General features: G+C 38.8%; 1 protein-coding gene across 1 annotated transcript; it reads left to right on the forward strand.

The window, feature by feature from the left end:
• The first annotated feature begins 4,478 nt into the window (after window positions 1-4,478).
• On the forward strand, window positions 4,479-13,419 carry LOC118817095 (CD209 antigen-like protein E). The gene is made up of 5 exons (XM_036583786.1): window positions 4,479-4,685; window positions 5,672-5,881; window positions 12,101-12,246; window positions 12,481-12,587; window positions 12,685-13,419. Exons 1-5 carry the CDS (start codon window positions 4,523-4,525, stop codon window positions 12,821-12,823), a joined length of 765 nt encoding a protein of 254 aa, XP_036439679.1. The 5' UTR covers window positions 4,479-4,522; the 3' UTR covers window positions 12,824-13,419.
• The last annotated feature ends 5,010 nt before the right edge of the window (window positions 13,420-18,429 follow it).

Here is an 18,429-nt window from a genome sequence, read left to right on the forward strand (position 1 = left end):
AACAACAACGTCCTTCTAAAGAGCTTGATAACATTTTAAATATGGGTGAAATTCAGCTTGATAGCCAACTTACTAAGACAAATCACTGAGGTTACTAAGCCATTAAAGTCTGCTACAAACAATAAAGACACTCTAGCTAACAAAATGAACTGGAATAACATGCATCTTGTAATGTCTTGGATGATGTTATTACTAAATCTTTAAGTAAAATAATGAGGTTTAAAGTGCAACAGGGAGCTGCTTTATTCAACATAGCTTGGGGGACACAACTGAACAGAAGAATCTTGGTATTTCCTTACCTACAATACTAATGTCAGTCTCTGTATTATCAAGTAGAGGGCACTAGTGTCCACATAAAGAATTACTGTAGAGACAAATACCAATATACAACATGGATAGGTTTTAGTGATTTGCTGAGCATCCATTGGTGAGTTTCCAACAAAATGTAGTCGAACACATGAATTGACCAATTACACACAGTAAGAGGCAGATGATGTTTATTTCAACCCCTCTTCAGAGCCTCATAACTCTGCATGTGAGTCACGTATGATCTCGCAATAAGGTGGAATCTGAAGGGCGACTCTACAGATTAAGGACATTTTGAACTGTATTTCTGTGCTGTGTTATTGCAAAGATAGAGAAACATATCAAAACGTTGAATCTCACACACAGGTATGTTTGTGGATCACATAGGATTAAAAATAAATAAATAAATAAATAAATAAATAAATAAAACAGTGTCTGAGGCATCAGGCAGTGTATTTGTAGCCATCTGAAGTAATGACTCCATGTGGTGTAGCTTTTAAACGCTCTGAATGTCTGGTTCCCATCACCACCATTATGAGTGATTCTGACTCTGTAAGTTACTCTAGAAAGCGGCACTTCATACAAAACAGTCTGAATAGCTCAGTTGAATTTCCCCAAAACTCACACAGAGTGTTGTTTAAACAACTTGACTCTCCAACCCAAAGTGGGCTCACTGATGTTAAATCAGCATTATTGATACTAATTTCCATTGTTTTCCAGAAAAAAATGAGCTGAAGCAGGACAAAGTAGCACATATTTAACTGGCAACCCAGAAAACGTAAAATAAATGGTTCTACAATTACAGACTGTAGTCCATCTGTTTTTCTGTATACTTTTGTTTGCCCCCTTTCAACCTGTTCTTCAATGGCCAGGACCCCCACAGGACCACCACAGAGCAGGTATTACTTGAGTGGGGGATCATTCTCAGCACTGCAGTGACACTGATGTGGTGGTGGTGTATTAGTGTGTGCTGGTACGAGTGGATCAGACACAGGAGTACTGCTGGAGTTTTTAAACACTGTGTCCTCTCACTGTCCACTCTATTAGACACTCCTACCTTGTTGGTCCACCTTGTAGATGTAAGGTCAGAGATGATAGCTCATCTATTGCTGCACAGTCACAGTTGGTCATCCTCAAGTCCTTCATCATGCTGTTGGCTGGATATTTTTGGTTGGTGCACTATTCAAGTCCAGCAGCACTGCTGTGTCTGATCCACTCCTACCAGCGCAGCACGCACTAACACACCATCACTACGTCACTGCAGTGCTGAGAATGATCCCCCACCCAAATAGTACCTGTGGTGATCCTGTGGGTATTTTTTCAATGTTCTTTTAAAAAAGATCTTTTTTGGTTTCTTGAAAACTGATTTATCAAGATTTAATATTTAAATAAAAAACTTTTCAAAAATGCTGTCCCACATTTTCATGTCACTACCAAAACACTACGAGTTTCAGTCCACAGGCGGAGCCCTGCATTTTAGAGCAGGAAGTGAGACTGCATCCCTGTCCCTAATGGCCAACGACTATGGCCAACGACTAACATTATGAACTGTCACTACCGAAACACACATTTTCTGCAATTAAGAAAATGTTTTGCGTTTTAGTAAAAATATTATGATTTTATATGTGTTAAATTGTTCAAAGCTGTGTTTGCTGGTCATGTACTGGTTAGCATTTTATAATTGCTCAAAATTGGCTAAAAGAATCTACCTTGAGATTTGATCACTACTACTGGAATATGAGGTATCTGATCATCATCATCATCATCATCATCATCATCATCAGATAAAATCTTTTCTTTTCACACAGTTTTCTACCAGGATCATCAGGTTATAGGCTACCTGGGCACAAATGTTTGAAAGGCCCATACCTGGACCCTTTTTGGGGGGTCAGAGGATGTTTTATGATATCACAGCAGGTCACATGAGGGCTGTGCAGCACCACAAAGGCAGCATACTAACTTTGGTGTTGGGTGCATGTCACTACGGAAGCCCTGAAGGGTATAAGTGGAATATTATATTAATACTCTCTGATGATCATATTTGATGAAGACCATCAACAGGCCACTCGGATAACAACAACAACAACAACAACAACAACAACCACAACAACAACAACAACAACAACAACGTCCTTCTAAAGAGCTTGATAACATTTTAAATATGGGTGAAATTCAGCTTGATAGCCAACTTACTAAGATAAATCACTGAGGTTACTAAGCCATTAAAGTCTGCTACAAACAATAAAGACACTCTAGCTAACCAAATGAACTGGAACAACATGCACCTTGTTATGTCTTGGATGATGTTATTACTAAATGTTTAAGGAAAATAATGAGGTTTAAAGTGCAACAGGCAGCTGCTTTATTCAACATAGCTTGGGGGACACAACTGAACAGAAGAATCTTGGTATTTCCTTACCTACAATACTAATGTCAGTCTCTGTATTATCAGGTAGAGGGCGCTAGTGTCCACATAAAGAATTACTGTAGAGACAAATACCAATATACAACATGGATAAGTTTTAGTGATTTGCTGAGCATCCATTGGTGAGTTTCACACTAAATGTAGTATGTAGTACAAATGAATTGACCGATTACACACAGTAAGAGGCAGATGATGTTTGTTTCAACCCCTCTTCAGAGCCTCATAACTCTGCATGTGAGTCACGTATGATCTCACAATAAGGTGGAATCTGAAGGGCGACTTTACAGATTAAGGACATTTTGAACTGTATTTCTGTGCTGTGTTATTGCAAAGATAGAGAAACATATCAAAACATTGAATCTGACACACAGGTATGTTTGTGGATCACATAGGATTAAAAATAAATAAATAACTAAATAAATAAAACAGTGTCTGAGGCATCAGGCAGCGTATTTGTAGCCATCTGAAGTAATGACTCCATGTGGTGTAGCTTTTAAACGCTCTGAATGTCTGGTTCCCATCACCACCATTATGAGTGATTCTGACTCTGTAAGTTACTCTAGAAAGCAGCACTTCATACAAAACAGTCTGAATAGCTCAGTTGAATTTCCCCAAAACTCACACAGGGTTGTTTAAACAACTTGACTCTCCAACCCAACTAATTTCCATTGTTTTCCAGAAAAAATGAGCTGAAGCAGAACGAAATAGCACATATTTAACTGGCAACCCAGAAAACCTTGCTCTGCTAATTTAATTTTATTTCACAATCTTCAGTCTATAAAATGTATGTTCACGTTACACAACAGCCTTTAGGAGACAGTATCAGAGACAGTAACCCAGAAAAGGATCTCACAACAGCTATTAACGTTATCTACAGCAGAGTAACATGGGTGGATATGATTGGCTTACAGTTTACGAGGTCTGATTTGATTGGTCAAGCCGGGTGTTACACTTTTTCCCCTGTGTCAAGACTGCTCTTATATTATAGAATCTCTGCTGACATGTGTCTGCTGTGGGCTGACCAGCTGACCATTTACACATTTGTGCCAGTTGTATGTGGTTGCTGAGCTCTTTGCAGTGTGGAGAACAATAATAATAACTGAAAAACTTCATCTGTAACTGGTGTCCATAATTTGGGTAGAACTGAGCACAGAGGTCACACTTATACTGGTCTGACTGAGAGGAGCAGCAACAATGTCTAGCACTGTGTAAAATTGTTAGATTTTCCATAGAACTCAGCTTGCAGCTTCTCCAAGCAGGCACACATGTAAATGTACTGCCCTCTAGAGGCAACTCAGTGCACCTTAAGACACCCATTAGCTCACAATATCTGTTTGTTTTGAAGCACTGCTTACATGTCTGGCTGAATTTTCAGAATAAAAGAGTTGGAGTTTTCAGTGAATTCATGAGAGGGGCAAACAATCAACCTGCTGCTACTGACCAGCCTGTGAAGCACTGAGACAAAACACTAATAAGAAATGTGCAGTGACATGATGGACTGGCCACTCAAAACCACAGATATAGACATGCAGTTCATAGAAAACTAAACTCAGATTTCATTATAATATCTCATAAATGTAATAATGAGGGTAAGAACCAGCTTAAAGAAAGAGCTCAAGAGCTCTTCACACCTCCAGCCACAGGAAAGACTTGTAAAGGTAGTTCTCAGTGCTTGGTCACTTCCTTTAACTAAAATGATTAAACTAGACACAGAGTGCAGCACTGCAGTAGCGTTCCTACAGACAGAAACACAGCAGCTCAGTGTTTTACTGAGTACTGTATAGATTAGAGATGTCTCAGAGTGATTATGATGATCTGATCTGCTTTGAGAAGCTGAACAGAGCAGATCAAGACGAGATGGTGGTGGTTGTGTATGAATGTGTAGATCCTGTTAGAGGCTGTGACCCCAACTCAGAGATGGACGATACCAATGCAAAGAGAATCCTACAGACAGGTAGGATAACACTGTTGTACTTTATGGCACATATTCAGTGAGTATTTGTACTGTAGTTTTATTTGTATTGTGCTGTATGGGACGTATTCTTTGTGATGAACTTTAGGCTAGTTTTGTGGCCTCTGCGTTTATGATCAGTGCAAAAACATAATTAAGTGGCTGTCATGCAGGTACACTTTGAGTTACCTTTGACAGTTAACCGACTTGCCATGGTAACAGTCCCCAGTGATATTAAACACTCATTTACTGTTGTTTTTTTTTAAAAAAAAACGTTTCTTGATTTGTTTCATGCCAACAAACTGTTGGAAAGCCCCTTGGTGTCAAGGCACTGGGGGTTGATGAGATTTGCCTGGAAATGCTTAAGGCTCTGGATGTTGTGGGGCTGTTGTGGCCGACACACCTCTACAATGTCACGTGGACCTCGGGAACTGTACCCTTGGACTGGCAGACTGGGGTGGTGGTCCCTAATTTTAAGAAAGGGGACTGGAGGGTGTGTGCCAGTTAATGGGGTATCACACTGCTCAGCCTCCCTGGGAAAGTTTAGAACAGAAATTTCATAAATTGACTTCCTGTAACAGTGCCACATTTAACATTTCTGAGCTCTTCAGTATGACCTATTCCATTGCCAGTGTTTGTCTATGCAGATTGCATGGCTATGTGCTTGATTTTATACACCTGTTAGCAGTGAGTGTGGCTGAAACACCTGAATTATGATTAGGAGGAGTATCTACATACTTTTGGCCATATAGTGTACTTAGATTAACCAATAAGACATTTTAGAAGCATAGCAGAGTGAGAGCGAGAATCAAGTCTATGGGAACCAGTGACTACTGTTGGCAGCTTCAGACGACAGAAGGAGGGAGAACAGCAGATGCAGTTGTGTCCAGTGAGGTCACACTAGTCAAGAGAGCCTAGTCAGTGTTTATCTGGGCTTAAAACTTGATTACTGGTTATGACTAAAGCATCTCTGTATCTGTTCTCCATAGAGAGCAACACATTAGGAAGCAGAAACCACAGACTGGCTGCAGTGCGTCTGGGGCTGCTGTGTGTTCTCCTGCTGACTGCCATCACATTGCCATGGTTCATGTTCACTGCAGAGAGAGACAACTTACAGACCAGTTACACCAAAATGACTACAGACAGAGACCAGTTACAGAAAGAGAGAGATGGATTGGAGAGGAAGCTTTCTGAACTGGGTAAGTGGTTAGTGACTGCCCTATTAGCACCCCCTGAAAATGTTTGTTGGCCTTTTCATATTAGTCTTACATCAAAGTTAATTAGACTACCAGTTCATAAATCTTTTCCACCATGTATAAGATCTGCATTCACACAAGTAATCTGTGTACCTGGGGCCGTATTACAGAAACATCTTTTTGTCTTAAGATTTGATCAGATCAAGATAAGATTTTTCACTATTTTGCTAATTCTATTCTAATTTTATCTTATCTTACAGCATCTTATCTCAAGTTAGGAAATCTTAAACTACTCATTGTGCTAGTTATAGTGAACTATACTGCCTCACTGCATAAAACGATAGAAACAGACGGTTGAAACAGACATCAAGACACCTCTGGGGTTGTCAGTTACAACAGAATTTAGGAAATTTTGTCTAGTTAGGATGTTTCTGTAATAGTGTTTTCTTATCTGGAGATAATGGATAAGATCAAGAACCTAAGAACAGTTGTTCTGTAATAGCTTCTGTCCTAAATTCAGTCCTAACTGAAGTTGTCATGGAGACTAAACAGATAAGATTTAAGAGTTAGGATGTTTCTGTAATACAGCCCCTGGTATATACATGCAGTGTGTTTAGTTTTGAAGAGCAAAAGTGCTGCATATTTGAAGTCTAGTCTGAGCCTGTTTTCACATCTAGTTTGTTCGCTGAAGTCCACCCTAGAGTTAAGGTTTTTGTTCATTTGGTTTGGTTGATTTTGCACTGCAGTGGTGGTTATTATTGGTGTAATTGTTCTTTGACTGATCAGAAATTTGTCAGGGATATAAATGATCTGTTTCTTTGATGTTGACAAATTTCATTGTATTTTCATGCTCATTATGATGCAGTAAAATAAAGACACAGAGTAGTAAAAATAAACCTCTCTCCATTTGTTATACCTTCTTTACGAACAATTGGTTAAATCACATGAGTTTGAATTTACCAATCAGGCCCAACCTATCAAAACATATCATGTTTTGATTGGTCTGTACCAAACAGTCTTCATGACTTTACTCCTTCACTTTTGGAAACTTTTCTGCACTCATTTCATATGTTTTAGCACCAATGTAGAAAAACTCTGGCACTGCCCCAAGCAAAGATCATCATCATTACAGACAGTTAATCCCTGATCACCATGAAGATGATGGTACTGAATCAACATTAGTAAATCTATTCAGGATCAGTAATATGTTCCCAAGCATTACAGCATCTGAACAGCTGTGTAATTGAGGGCACATTTGTATTTATGTGTGTATTATCTATTCCAGTAATGGAAAAATGCAATATTTTAATATTGTGCCTTAAATAACTGTCAATGTAGTTTAAAACAACACTTATAACACTTGAATCACAGTGATGGAATATTGCAAAAACGTCCTTAATCACAAATGTCAGTTTATGATTACAGATGTATGTTACTTTTAATTTGCCTTTGAACACGAGGTGACCAGCCATTACACTGAATCCTTTAGACTGCTGTCTCATAGGCTGCAGGAGTGATGGTTAAATATGCAATGTCGCACGGTGAAGAGCCCACTGTAGAGAACAACAGGCGATGTAGCAGCACAGCATTACGTAGATCCTTCAGCATAGATAACCTTGAGGTGTGGTTAAAGCTTTAGTGTAACCACTCAGCAAGAAAGTGGTAAAGCTCACTGATGGCTTATGAAGATTTTAATGCAGTGTGATTTCAAAAACACACCATAAGACCTCAGAGCACGTGATAATCTGGGCCTGCTTCCTACCAATTACTAGTGATATTTTACAGATTTCTACTAATTATTTGAAAACAATGAAGTTGCACTGAATTCACTTCAGTTCGTGTCATACTACAACCAAATCGTTTTTATCTCGCTGAAAACATTCATTTCTAACTTTTGAACAGTGATTCTAAACTTTTGTACTTCGACGGTTTTGGCTCAGAATGTGAGGTCATTACAGAAGCCACTTTGTTAATACACCTTCAGTTCCCCTGTCTGTCAGAGGAAACAACAAAAAGTTTTATTTAAGCGCAGGTGAATCAGACCTGTGGGTATTTTTAGCTGTGTTGCCTTGGTGATGCTTCCTGTGGTGCTTCCTCTGGTGTTTTTACGCTGGTGTGTCCAGTGTGACGTCTTCTTGTGAAGGTCAAAAATTCTACTTACTTTACCAAATATGAGTCGTCACACTCAGTCAGCAGTGCTGGGATTGTTGCTTGGAAAATGTATTACTGACTGTGTTAAAAATGCAAACAGTACAAAACAAAATACAGTCTGATTACTTTCCATTGCTTTTGGCCTTTTTAAAACCATATACTGAAATAAAGACAAGAAAAAAACAGTTTCAACAACAACATGCCTTTTATTTAAAGCAAGACAAAAATGAATATTGTACTGTTTTAGGAAACAATATGAGGCCATGTATGAAGAACCTCTACTCAATGATTCATACAACACTGAGTACTCATACAGGAAATGTTCACTCGATCAGAGTCAGGATGTGGTCAAAACATAAGCTGTTTAAGGGTGGTAATTTGTGTTACAAACACTGGGAGTTAATGTAATCAGCCACTAATTTCAACTTGTGAAAATTATACTTAAATGGTTATGTTGTTTTTGAATTACAACCCCATTTCCAAAAAAAGTTGGGACGCTGTGCAGAATGTAAATAAAAATAGGATGCAATGATATGCAAATCATGTAAACCATATTTTTAAAGGAAAACACTACAAAAACAACATATCAAATGTTGAAACTGAGAAATTTTATTGTTCTTTGAAAAATATGTGCCCGTTTTGAACTTGATGCCAACAACACGTTCCAAAAAAAGTTGGGACGGGGGCATGTTTACCACTGTGTTTCATCACCTCTTCTTTTAACAGCACTCTGTAAACATTTGGGAACTGAGGAGACACTGCTGTAGTTTTGAAAGTGAAATGTTTTCCCATTCTTGTTTGATACAGGATTTCAGCGGCTCAACAGTTCAGGGGCTCATTTGTCATTTGTTTTCAGTGGGTGACAGGTCTGGACTGCAGGCAGGCCAGTTTAGCACCTGGACTCTTAATACGAAGCCATGCTGTTGTAATACTTGCAGAATGTGGTTTGGCATTGTCTTGCTAAAATAATCAAGGCCTTTCCTGAAAATGGTGTTGTCTGCATGGCAGCATATGTTGCCAAAGCATGTATATATCGTTCAGCATGAAGTGGTGCCCTCACAGATGCTCACATCACCCATACCATGTGCACTAATGCACCCCTATACCATCATGAATACTGGCTTTTGAACTGTGCTCAGATAACAAGCTGAGTGGTCTGATTTCCAAAAATTTTGATTCATTTGAACACAGGACACTTTTCCACTTCCTCTCAGTCCATTTTAAATGAGCTTGGGGCCAGAGAAGGTGGCAGCATTCCTGTATCCTGTTCATATATGTTAGGGGACGGCAGGGAGGCAGACCCAGGTGCAAAGATGAAAACACGTGAGAAAGGGTGTTAAATAAATTTATTGAGGCAATGGAGTGTGAATTTGGCACGTTGGGGTTAAGGTGACCAGGAGCCAGGCTCGTGGAGTCTGTGGAGTTACTGCTGCGCCACCGGGAACCACAGGCCACAATGGGTAAAACACCTCAAAGAACAGGAAAGGCTGAACCAGAAACGTGAAATAAAAGATAAGGAGAAAACAAAGACACGTCCACTGTAATTATGAGGGGAAGGCAAATTTTATGTTTCACTTGTTTGCACTTAGTGGAGCAAACACCTTTTGTATGGCTTGGAGCCATTTGTGGCTCAAGCCTTCTTGTGTTTTTTGGGGTTTTTTTTTGAGTAATTTTGGGGCAATTACTCTTGTTTTTTTCCCAGCCCTCTTTTCTTTTTGTTTAAATACCCACTTGCACGCTGTGCATACCAGTCACCCCTCTACAAAGGTGTGACAAAGGGCTGCCGTTTGCCACAGCCTTAAGTAGAGGAGTCCACAGGTGTGTCAGGTTGGGCCTAATCAGCCCAAAGGGCTTCTGGGAATTGGAGTTCCCTGAAGTTATGGCACTTCGCCGCCGTTGCCCTCTGCTGGCAGCCGGCAGTGCAGGCTGGACCCTTACAATATATGCTTTCTTCTTTGCATTTATGAGTTTTAATTAGCATTTGTGGATGCAGTGCTGAACTGTTTTCATAGACAGTGGTTTTCAGAAGTGTTTGAGCCCTTGCAGTGACTTCCACTACAGAATCATGTCTCTTTTTAATGTAGTGATGCCTTAGGGCCCATAAATCATGGCTAGCAAATACTGATTTTTTGGCTTTGTCCCTTACATACAGAGATTTCTCCAGATTCTCTGAATCTTTTAAAGATATTAAGTACTGTACATAATAAAAAGCAAAAAGTTCTTTGCTATTTTATGTTGCAATGTTTTCATGTCACAACTGAAACACGAAGAGTTTTAGTCCTTAGGTGGAGCCTTATTTTAGGACACCTGCATTTTAGAGCAGGAAATGAACAGGATAGCAGTTCTGCTCAAAATGAGCCGAAATTGTCAGGATTGAAACAGTCCCTACCAAAACAGTCACATTTGCTAAAGTTTCTGTATTGTTATGATTGTTTTAACAAAACTGGAATGTTCTATTACTTATTTTAATAAAATTAAGATATAGGGTCACTTAAAGTAAAATGATTTTAGTCTAAAGTCCAAGTCAGTTAAAAGCTTGAAATTTATGGTTTCAACTCTGACTTCAACTCTGAAACCAATCTGTTAGAATGAATCATATATTTGTAGAAGCTGCAGTAGCTGTGCAGTTTAAGCTTGGGAGCAATTCGCTGTGTAGTTTGTATGAACAGTCAGTTATGGGTATATTGTCTCTTACCTGCTGGGAACTGAATTTGTTTTAGAAACTGACCTTCTGAGGTTGTAAGTGAATTATCTGTCCATATAAATGTATATCACATAACGTTGATTTTGCATTTGAAACCTAAACATTAAGCCAGACCTGCTTTTTAAAGCTGTGTGTGTCACGTTAATACGTAAGGAGTACAATACAAACAAAACGAGTTATATATGGTTATATAAATTCAAGGAATAACTGCAAGAAAAGACACTGAGCACATGAGCTTTGCTGTATTCAAATCTCAAGCACATACAGGAAGGCTATTTTCAGTTTTAAACACCAGGTGGTGGATGTCTGTGAGAGTGCAGACACTGTAAGAGGCCATGAGCCCAACACAGAGATGGAGGACACCAGCACTAAGGTTCATATAACAAACAGTATATCAGTACATATCACTACTGTTGTAGCAAAATCAAAGAAAATGTGCTTACATATGTTATCTTTTACATCCTATTAATGTCTCTAGGACAATCTGGGACAAGATGCAGTTTGGGGCTGCCAATATCTGAATATGAAAAGAACTGCAAGCATAGAATAAAGAACAAGTAAAAATAATAAAGAGCCAATGTGAAAGGAGCTAAAGAGATGTGTGAATATCTGTACATATGCAGGTATGAATATCTATACATACGCAGGTCTGAGAAGACATATTTAACTATTATATGCCGATTATCACAGAATGATATGGACGTTTCTAAACATTTCACATTTATACAGTTGTGGAAATAAGCATTAGAGTTATACTGTAATACGGTAAGGGAGGTTTGTTGGTTTCAGTTGAAGTTTAAAGTGCGAGCTGGGAAAAAAAGCATAGTGCTGGTTTTGATGGCCCTGAATCTTCTAGCAGAAGGGAGTGAATGGAAGAGGTGATGTCCAGAGTGAGAGGGGTCAGCTGTACTTTTGCCATCTTTTTCATCACCCTGCTGTTGTAAATGTCCTGGTTATGCACTGGAGTTTGGCTTGTTGTTTACTTGGATCTTGCTACCAGTGCCTTTTGAATTTGTATACATTGTAACTGTTATTTACAATTATATAATCTATCAATTATATAATATTAAAAATATAATCCAGAGAATTACAGCATCTAAACAGTTGTGTAATTGAGGCAACACATGTATTAATATGTGTGGCCACAAGAGGTCACCATAACTCACCAAGTTAAGCCAGGCATTACTGTGGTGCCTTGTGCTGGAGCCTTGTTGGATGCCTGCCTGCCTCGTTTATAGCCATATATAGCTCCAACAGGAACTGCAAAATGAATCACACCTAGATTACAGTGGTACGCAGCAGGACGTTTAATGTCTGAGGACTGTACGGGACTGTAAAAAGCTCAACTCATCATTCTGTCTGAACAGAGAGAATCATCAGCCAACAAGAATGGATCTTCTTCAACTCCAGTCTTTACCACATCTCTACTAAGGAGAAGAGCTGGGATGAGAGCAGACAGTTCTGCAGAGAGAGAGGAGCAGACCTGCTGATCATAAACAGCAGAGAAGAACAGGTGAGAGTCTTGTGGGAAAGCAGGTACTATTTGGGTGGTGGATCATCCTCAGCACTGCAGTAACACTGACGTGGTGGTGTGTTAGTGTGTGCTGATATGAGTGGACACAGCAGTGCTATTTATAAGTTGAGGTCCTGATTAGACTGTGCTAAGCTTCAGCTTCTGCTGCTGCTGCTGCTATAATAGGCAGTTGAATGCGAGTTAAATGTGTTAGTGGTCATCTCACTTCAACAGGACTTTATTTATAAGTTCAGAAGAGGTCAGTGGGCTTGGATTGGTCTGACTTACAAAGACAGAGAGAGGGTCTGGAGATGGGTGGACAGCTCAGCACTGACGACTGGGTAAGATCATTGAACTGACCTGTGGTGATTATGCAGTTTCAGACTCTCACTCCTCACTGTTCTGATAAACACAGTAGATACTCTGACTGTCTTTCAGGTTCTGGAGTCGTGGGGAAGCAACTGGTTCAGGACTTTGTGTTGTAACTGGCTATGGGCCTGATGCTGTACTGAACTGGAATAATTATTACTGTGAGAGAGAGTATATTTGGATCTGTGAGAAGAGAGTATTTACTTAACTGCTGTATGTGAGTGAAAGACTTTTTTTTTTTTAATTCCTTCTCTTTTAATTAACATCTGAGTTCTGACTATATCTTTTGATTTGTACTGCAAAAAAAAAAAGATTGTTTCTTTGATTTAGTGTTGTGGCTGAATTTAAGAAACATTTGATCTGACAATCTAAAATGAGTAAAAATTAGCATATGAATCTTGTTTTAAGCATTTTCTTAGAAACTCAGATACAAATCTTGAAACGAGGAGGCATGAACAAGCTGCAAACTCATTACAACAGAAACTTTACCTTTAAATCTTCACAAACATCTTTTATTTGTTCTTAAGGCTTAAATTAATGCTGTAATAATTACTTAAAATAAAAAACTTGGCAAGCCAGAAAATGATGAAAAAAAGATCTTTTTTTCCATTTCAAGATGAATATACTAGAGTAGATTTCTAGGTGTAAGATGTCAATCGGTTGTGCTTTACAGATTAGTAATAAGTGGGTAATAATATGGTAATATTATTGTAACAAGTTGTACTTACCAAAAAAATGACATACTAATTTTCAACTTGTTACTAAATGATAATTTACTGATGGTAATGGTGACAAGTTGGCAATAATAAAGTAAATACTAATGTTATTTTATAGTTGTTAATAATTAAGTCATTATAAAGAAAGATAAACATGTATAAAGATACATGTGGTGTGGTGTGAGTTTTTATGAATAAATGTTTAAAAATGGTTTGTTACTATTATCGTTACTATTATTTTTCCATTTATTACCAATTATTTACCACCGTGACTATTATTCACAATTATTATTATTATTATTATTATTATTATTATTATTATTATTATTATTATAACTCATCATTATGTGACTTTTAATACCACCTTGTTGGTAGACAGTTGTTATTTATAGGTGATTACAACTTTTTACCATAAAATTACCAGACAATTTCTCACTTAATACTAACCTGTACTACAGATTAGTCAGCTACCTTCAAAAGTGTTGAAGCTGTTCACTATAAAAGAAGGAATTTCAACACAATTTTACTCATTTTAAGAATTGAGTGTTTTGGAAAGTTTTTAAGACTATAAAGCGAGACGTCTGCCCAGTTGCGAGGTGGAGCCTCCATGGATTGAACTTGTCCTTCCATTACGTCCCACAGATGTTTGATCAGATTGAGATCTGGGGAATTTTGAGGGCTATCTAACTCTTTGAACTCTTCATTCTGTTCCACAATCCATTCCCGAACTGTGTCTGCAGGGTAGCTAGCTGGCTGACTGACTGACTGACTGACTGACTGACTGACTGACTGACTGACTGACTGACTGACTATGACATTTCGAGGCCTCTGCAATTTCTTGAACTTTTTGTCATGTTCCTCAAACCATTCCTGACCAATGTGTGCTAGTTGGCTGACAATTTCTGACATTTATGGCCCGAGCTGAAGGCCTCAGTCTAATAGTCATGGTTTGCCACTGCCCCAAGTACATTTTTTAATATCTGGAGCTTCAAATTCAAAGCATGTTCACATGCTTGCTCACTGCTAAAAAACAACTGAAAGCTTGACCGAGGTAATGGCGGATAATGAATGAATGCTAAGTAGTGATTGGAAGAGAAAATGTAGTGGAGGAAAGACTAAACAAAACTGGTTTTATCTTGTTGAAAACATTTATTCTTCACTTTTGAACAGTGATCCTAAAGTTTTGTATGTATTTATTTTAACATTTATGGCTCGGAATGTGAGGTCATTACAGATGTCTCTGTATATATGGCTAAATTCCCCTGTATGTCAGAGGAAACAGAAAGTTTCACTTTTGAGCAGATGTCTCAGACTTGCAGGAAGTGTTTCCGCTGTTCACTGTAAGCAGTCATGACCACAAAAAAAGAAGAAATGAAAAATCTTGTAGGAAGGGTGGTAATTTGTATTAGAAACACTGTGTCCTGAAAGGTCATGTAATGAGGGCAGTAATCACCACTTTTTAAGATGTATCATCATGTAATAAATTATATGTCCAAAAGTATCCAGACTCCCTTATTGTGAGTGCAATTTGCTATGCCAACACAGACACATCCAGCTTGTACAGTACAATCGAATACAATGGGATGGAGCAACAGCACACGAGCCTAAGGTCATCATGCCACATGTCAAGTGCCAGCTAAAGGGGTATAAAGCCACAGCATTTTGCTGTGTAGCAGTGGAACTGTGTTCTCTGGAGTGATGGAACTCCATCCAATACTTTTAAGATGAATTTCAGTGGTGTTTGTGATCCAGAACTAACCATCCAGCATTAGTACCTGACCTCACTAATGCTCTTGTGGCTGAACACAATCAAATCCTCACAGCAATATTCCAACACATAGTATAAAGCCTTCCCTGAAGAGTGGAGGCTGTTACTGCTGCAAATGGAACAAACTCCCTATTAATACTCTTGATTTCAGAAGTAACATTGGATGAGTAGGTGTCTACAAACATTTGGACAAATCAAGTCTTTGTCCAACTCAAGCGTCTGGTACTGAGACTATAGTGCTCCATGCCATGAATGCTGAAGTAGACAGGGACACGCTTAGTGGTTGTTTAGCTAAATAATAAAAAACAAAAAGCGAACTTCAGAATAACTTGAACAGAGTACAGATCTTTTTTTATTTGTTTTATAAATATATATATTTGGGCAGCATCGTGGTGCAGTGGGTAGTACTGTTGCCTCACAACAAGATGGGTTCTATTCCCTGGCCGGACGACCAGTGTCCTTTGTATGTGGAGTTTGTGTGTTCTCCCCTGGGTCTGCATGGGTTTCCTCTGGGTGCGCCGGTTTCCTCCCACAGTCTGAAGACATACAGTCAGGACAAATGGACACATTAAATTGCCCCTAGGTGTGAATGTATATGTCTGTCTTTCTGCTCTGCGATTGAGTGGCGACTTGTCCAGGGTGTTTCCTGCCTTCTGCCCAATGACCACTGGGATAGGCTCCAGCACCCCCATGACCCAGAAGCAGCTTAGATAGTATGTGTGATACATATTTTTTCACAATCTGCTGAAATTCTCTTATATTATTGCTTGTTTTAAGAAATGTGTTTGAAACAAGCTAAATTATCTGCCAATATGGTGAGATAATTTTGGTAGAGAGTGAAATAAAGACCACCCCATCCCCCCCATTTCTTTTGTTTCCCAGGAAGCAATTAGTAGTATAATCCCAGAACAGTTTGCGAAAAAAGTTATTAGTAATTTACGATTACTTTTTTGAGTAACTACCCCAACTGTAACATAGGGGCTGAGGCAGGTTGCAAGTGCAAAGTGACTTTATTAGGGGCATTCCGATACTCATCGTCACAAAAATTCCTACAATCAGAAATAAGAGCTATGTTCATAATGTATATATGTATGTTTCAAAATATATTATTGAACAACATGTCCAGTACATCTAATTTGTATTTTCATGGGGCCCTTGGCTCATGGGGGGCACTAGGCGGCTGCCTATCTTCGCCTAGTGCAGGGGTCGGCAACCCCAATGTTAAGAAGAGCCATTTTGTCAAGTTTCAACAAAAATCTAACCACCTTGGGAGCCACAATATTTGATGTCCATTTTATTGAAGTAACGTTTCACCATCTTGGCTGTAAATATGTCTCAGTATGTGCTAATGTGCTAGTCTAGACTAAGAATGTAATACAAACACAAAAAACTTACTTTGCTCTGCTTCAAGCTTTAGCTCAGCTATAGCTGCTTTTCTTGCATCTCCAGCAGGAAACTTGTCAATGAAAGTAGAATAGTTTCTTGTAAAATGCCTCTCAACATTCGAACTTCGAGGCTGAAGTCAGCTTCTCATTCGCCAGGTTTTTGATTTTTTTAACAAGAATCTGGCGAATGAGAAGCTGACTTCAGCTTTGTGACTTTACTGTTTGTTTCTTGTTGTAGATTAAAAGTATCAGGAATCTAGCTGAGTGTTTATAAATGCAAATAAGTCCATTCGTCTCTAAATCTTTCTTGTTTGCCTTTTTGTTAGCTTCTAGCTAGATTGGCATCTGTGCTGCTATGGTGCCCAGCAGTCTGCGAGCCAACCTTCAGGGTTAAAGGATGAATTAGTCCAATGTTTAAGATCATTTATTGTTAAAACTGTGTTAGAACGATCAGCAGAACTTTATTTTACTGCGAAGGAGGATTATTTTATGTTTACTTAAAAATCATATTCTGCTGTGGAGCCACAACAGAATAGTAAAAGAGCAGCATGTTGCTGAACCCTGGCCTAGTGCAAAGGCCGCTGCTGGATATAGACATGGAAAGTGTATACAGAAACTAAACTCAGATTTGTACTATAATGCTCTAAGTTTATTGCAGCTTGAGCTTAAGAACCAACCAAGGGAAAAGACACTGAGCACAGGAACTCTGCCATATTCAAAATCTCAACCACACACAGGAAGGCCATTTTAAGACAGTTCTAAAAACTCAGGTCACTTCCTTAACTAAAGCCATCAGACTGATTATAAATCAACTGTACAAGCAAAGAAGTGTAGCTGTGCAGCAGTGATCTTACAGATAGAAACACAGTGAGTCTTATAGATCAGAGATGTCTCAGAATGGTAATGATATCAGTAATGAGGAGCTGAACAGAGGAGAGCGTGTGGAGATGGTGGTTGATATCTATGAGAGTGCGGACACTGTTATAGGCCAGAAGCCCAACACAGAGATGGAGGACACCAGAACCAAGAGGATCATACAAACCCAACATTCAGGTAGCAAAACAAATTCTCTTTTACACTTTTAATTTCAGAAATAGTGATGATCTATCAAGTAACACCATTACAGTACAGATAACAATGTAAGTCAGTGTTGTACTGATTGGGAAATATTCATTGTGAGGCCTGTAGCCTCTGTATTTATGGCCAATGCAAAAAGGGTCCTAAAAGAAGTAAATATAGTCAAATTCTAATTTTACACTGCAGGAATCAGAGGCTACAGACTGACTGTAGTGTGTCTGGGGCTGCTGTGTGTTCTCCTGCTGACTGCCGTCTTAGTGCTGTGGTTCAAGTTCACCACAGAGAGAGACCAGTTACAGACCAGTGACACCAACATGACTGCAGAGAGAGACCAGTTACACCAACCTGACTACAGAGAGAGACCAGTTACAGAAAGAGAGATATGGATTAGAGAAGAAGCTTTCTGAACAGGGTAAGTCGTTGGTAAACATGATTTCTTCAAGGAAGATGTTCCTGGGTTATTCAAATCTGAGTGAGTGATGTTGAGCAACTAGTGGTGAAAGTTTACAGAGTTGAAATTAAATGTTTGGATCTGCTAACTTAAAATATGTGGAATGAGTTTGCCATTCAGATATGCAACAGAAATTTGACACAGCATCATTTTGAAATATAATTTTTTCAGAAGTTTTAAATATAGCAGTACAGTAGTTATATCACCCAACCCTAGTCATCAACATGTGCCTGGTACTCCTCCCTGAGCTACCTAAAAATCCTCTGTAAAATGCACCAGAATTTCAGTACGTCACTGACGAGCCACTTCTTTAAAACCACTTCTTTGTATCTACACCTACTGTCCATTTTATCAGCTCCACTTACTATATAGGTGCACTTTGTAGTTCTACAGTTACAGACTGTAGTCCATCTGTTT

The sequence above is a fragment of the Colossoma macropomum genome, unplaced genomic scaffold (assembly GCF_904425465.1).
Source record: "Colossoma macropomum unplaced genomic scaffold, Colossoma_macropomum, whole genome shotgun sequence".
NCBI classification, from domain to species: Eukaryota; Metazoa; Chordata; class Actinopteri; order Characiformes; family Serrasalmidae; genus Colossoma; species Colossoma macropomum.

Coding starts and splice junctions, on each gene's coding strand:
- LOC118817095 (XM_036583786.1), top strand. CDS start 4,523: ATGTCTCAGAGTGATTATGATGATCTGATCTGCTTTGAGAAGCTGAAC. Junction 5,882..12,100: donor GAGGAAGCTTTCTGAACTGG/GTAAGTGGTTAG, acceptor CTGTCTGAACAG/AGAGAATCATCAGCCAACAA. Junction 12,588..12,684: donor AGCTCAGCACTGACGACTGG/GTAAGATCATTG, acceptor ACTGTCTTTCAG/GTTCTGGAGTCGTGGGGAAG.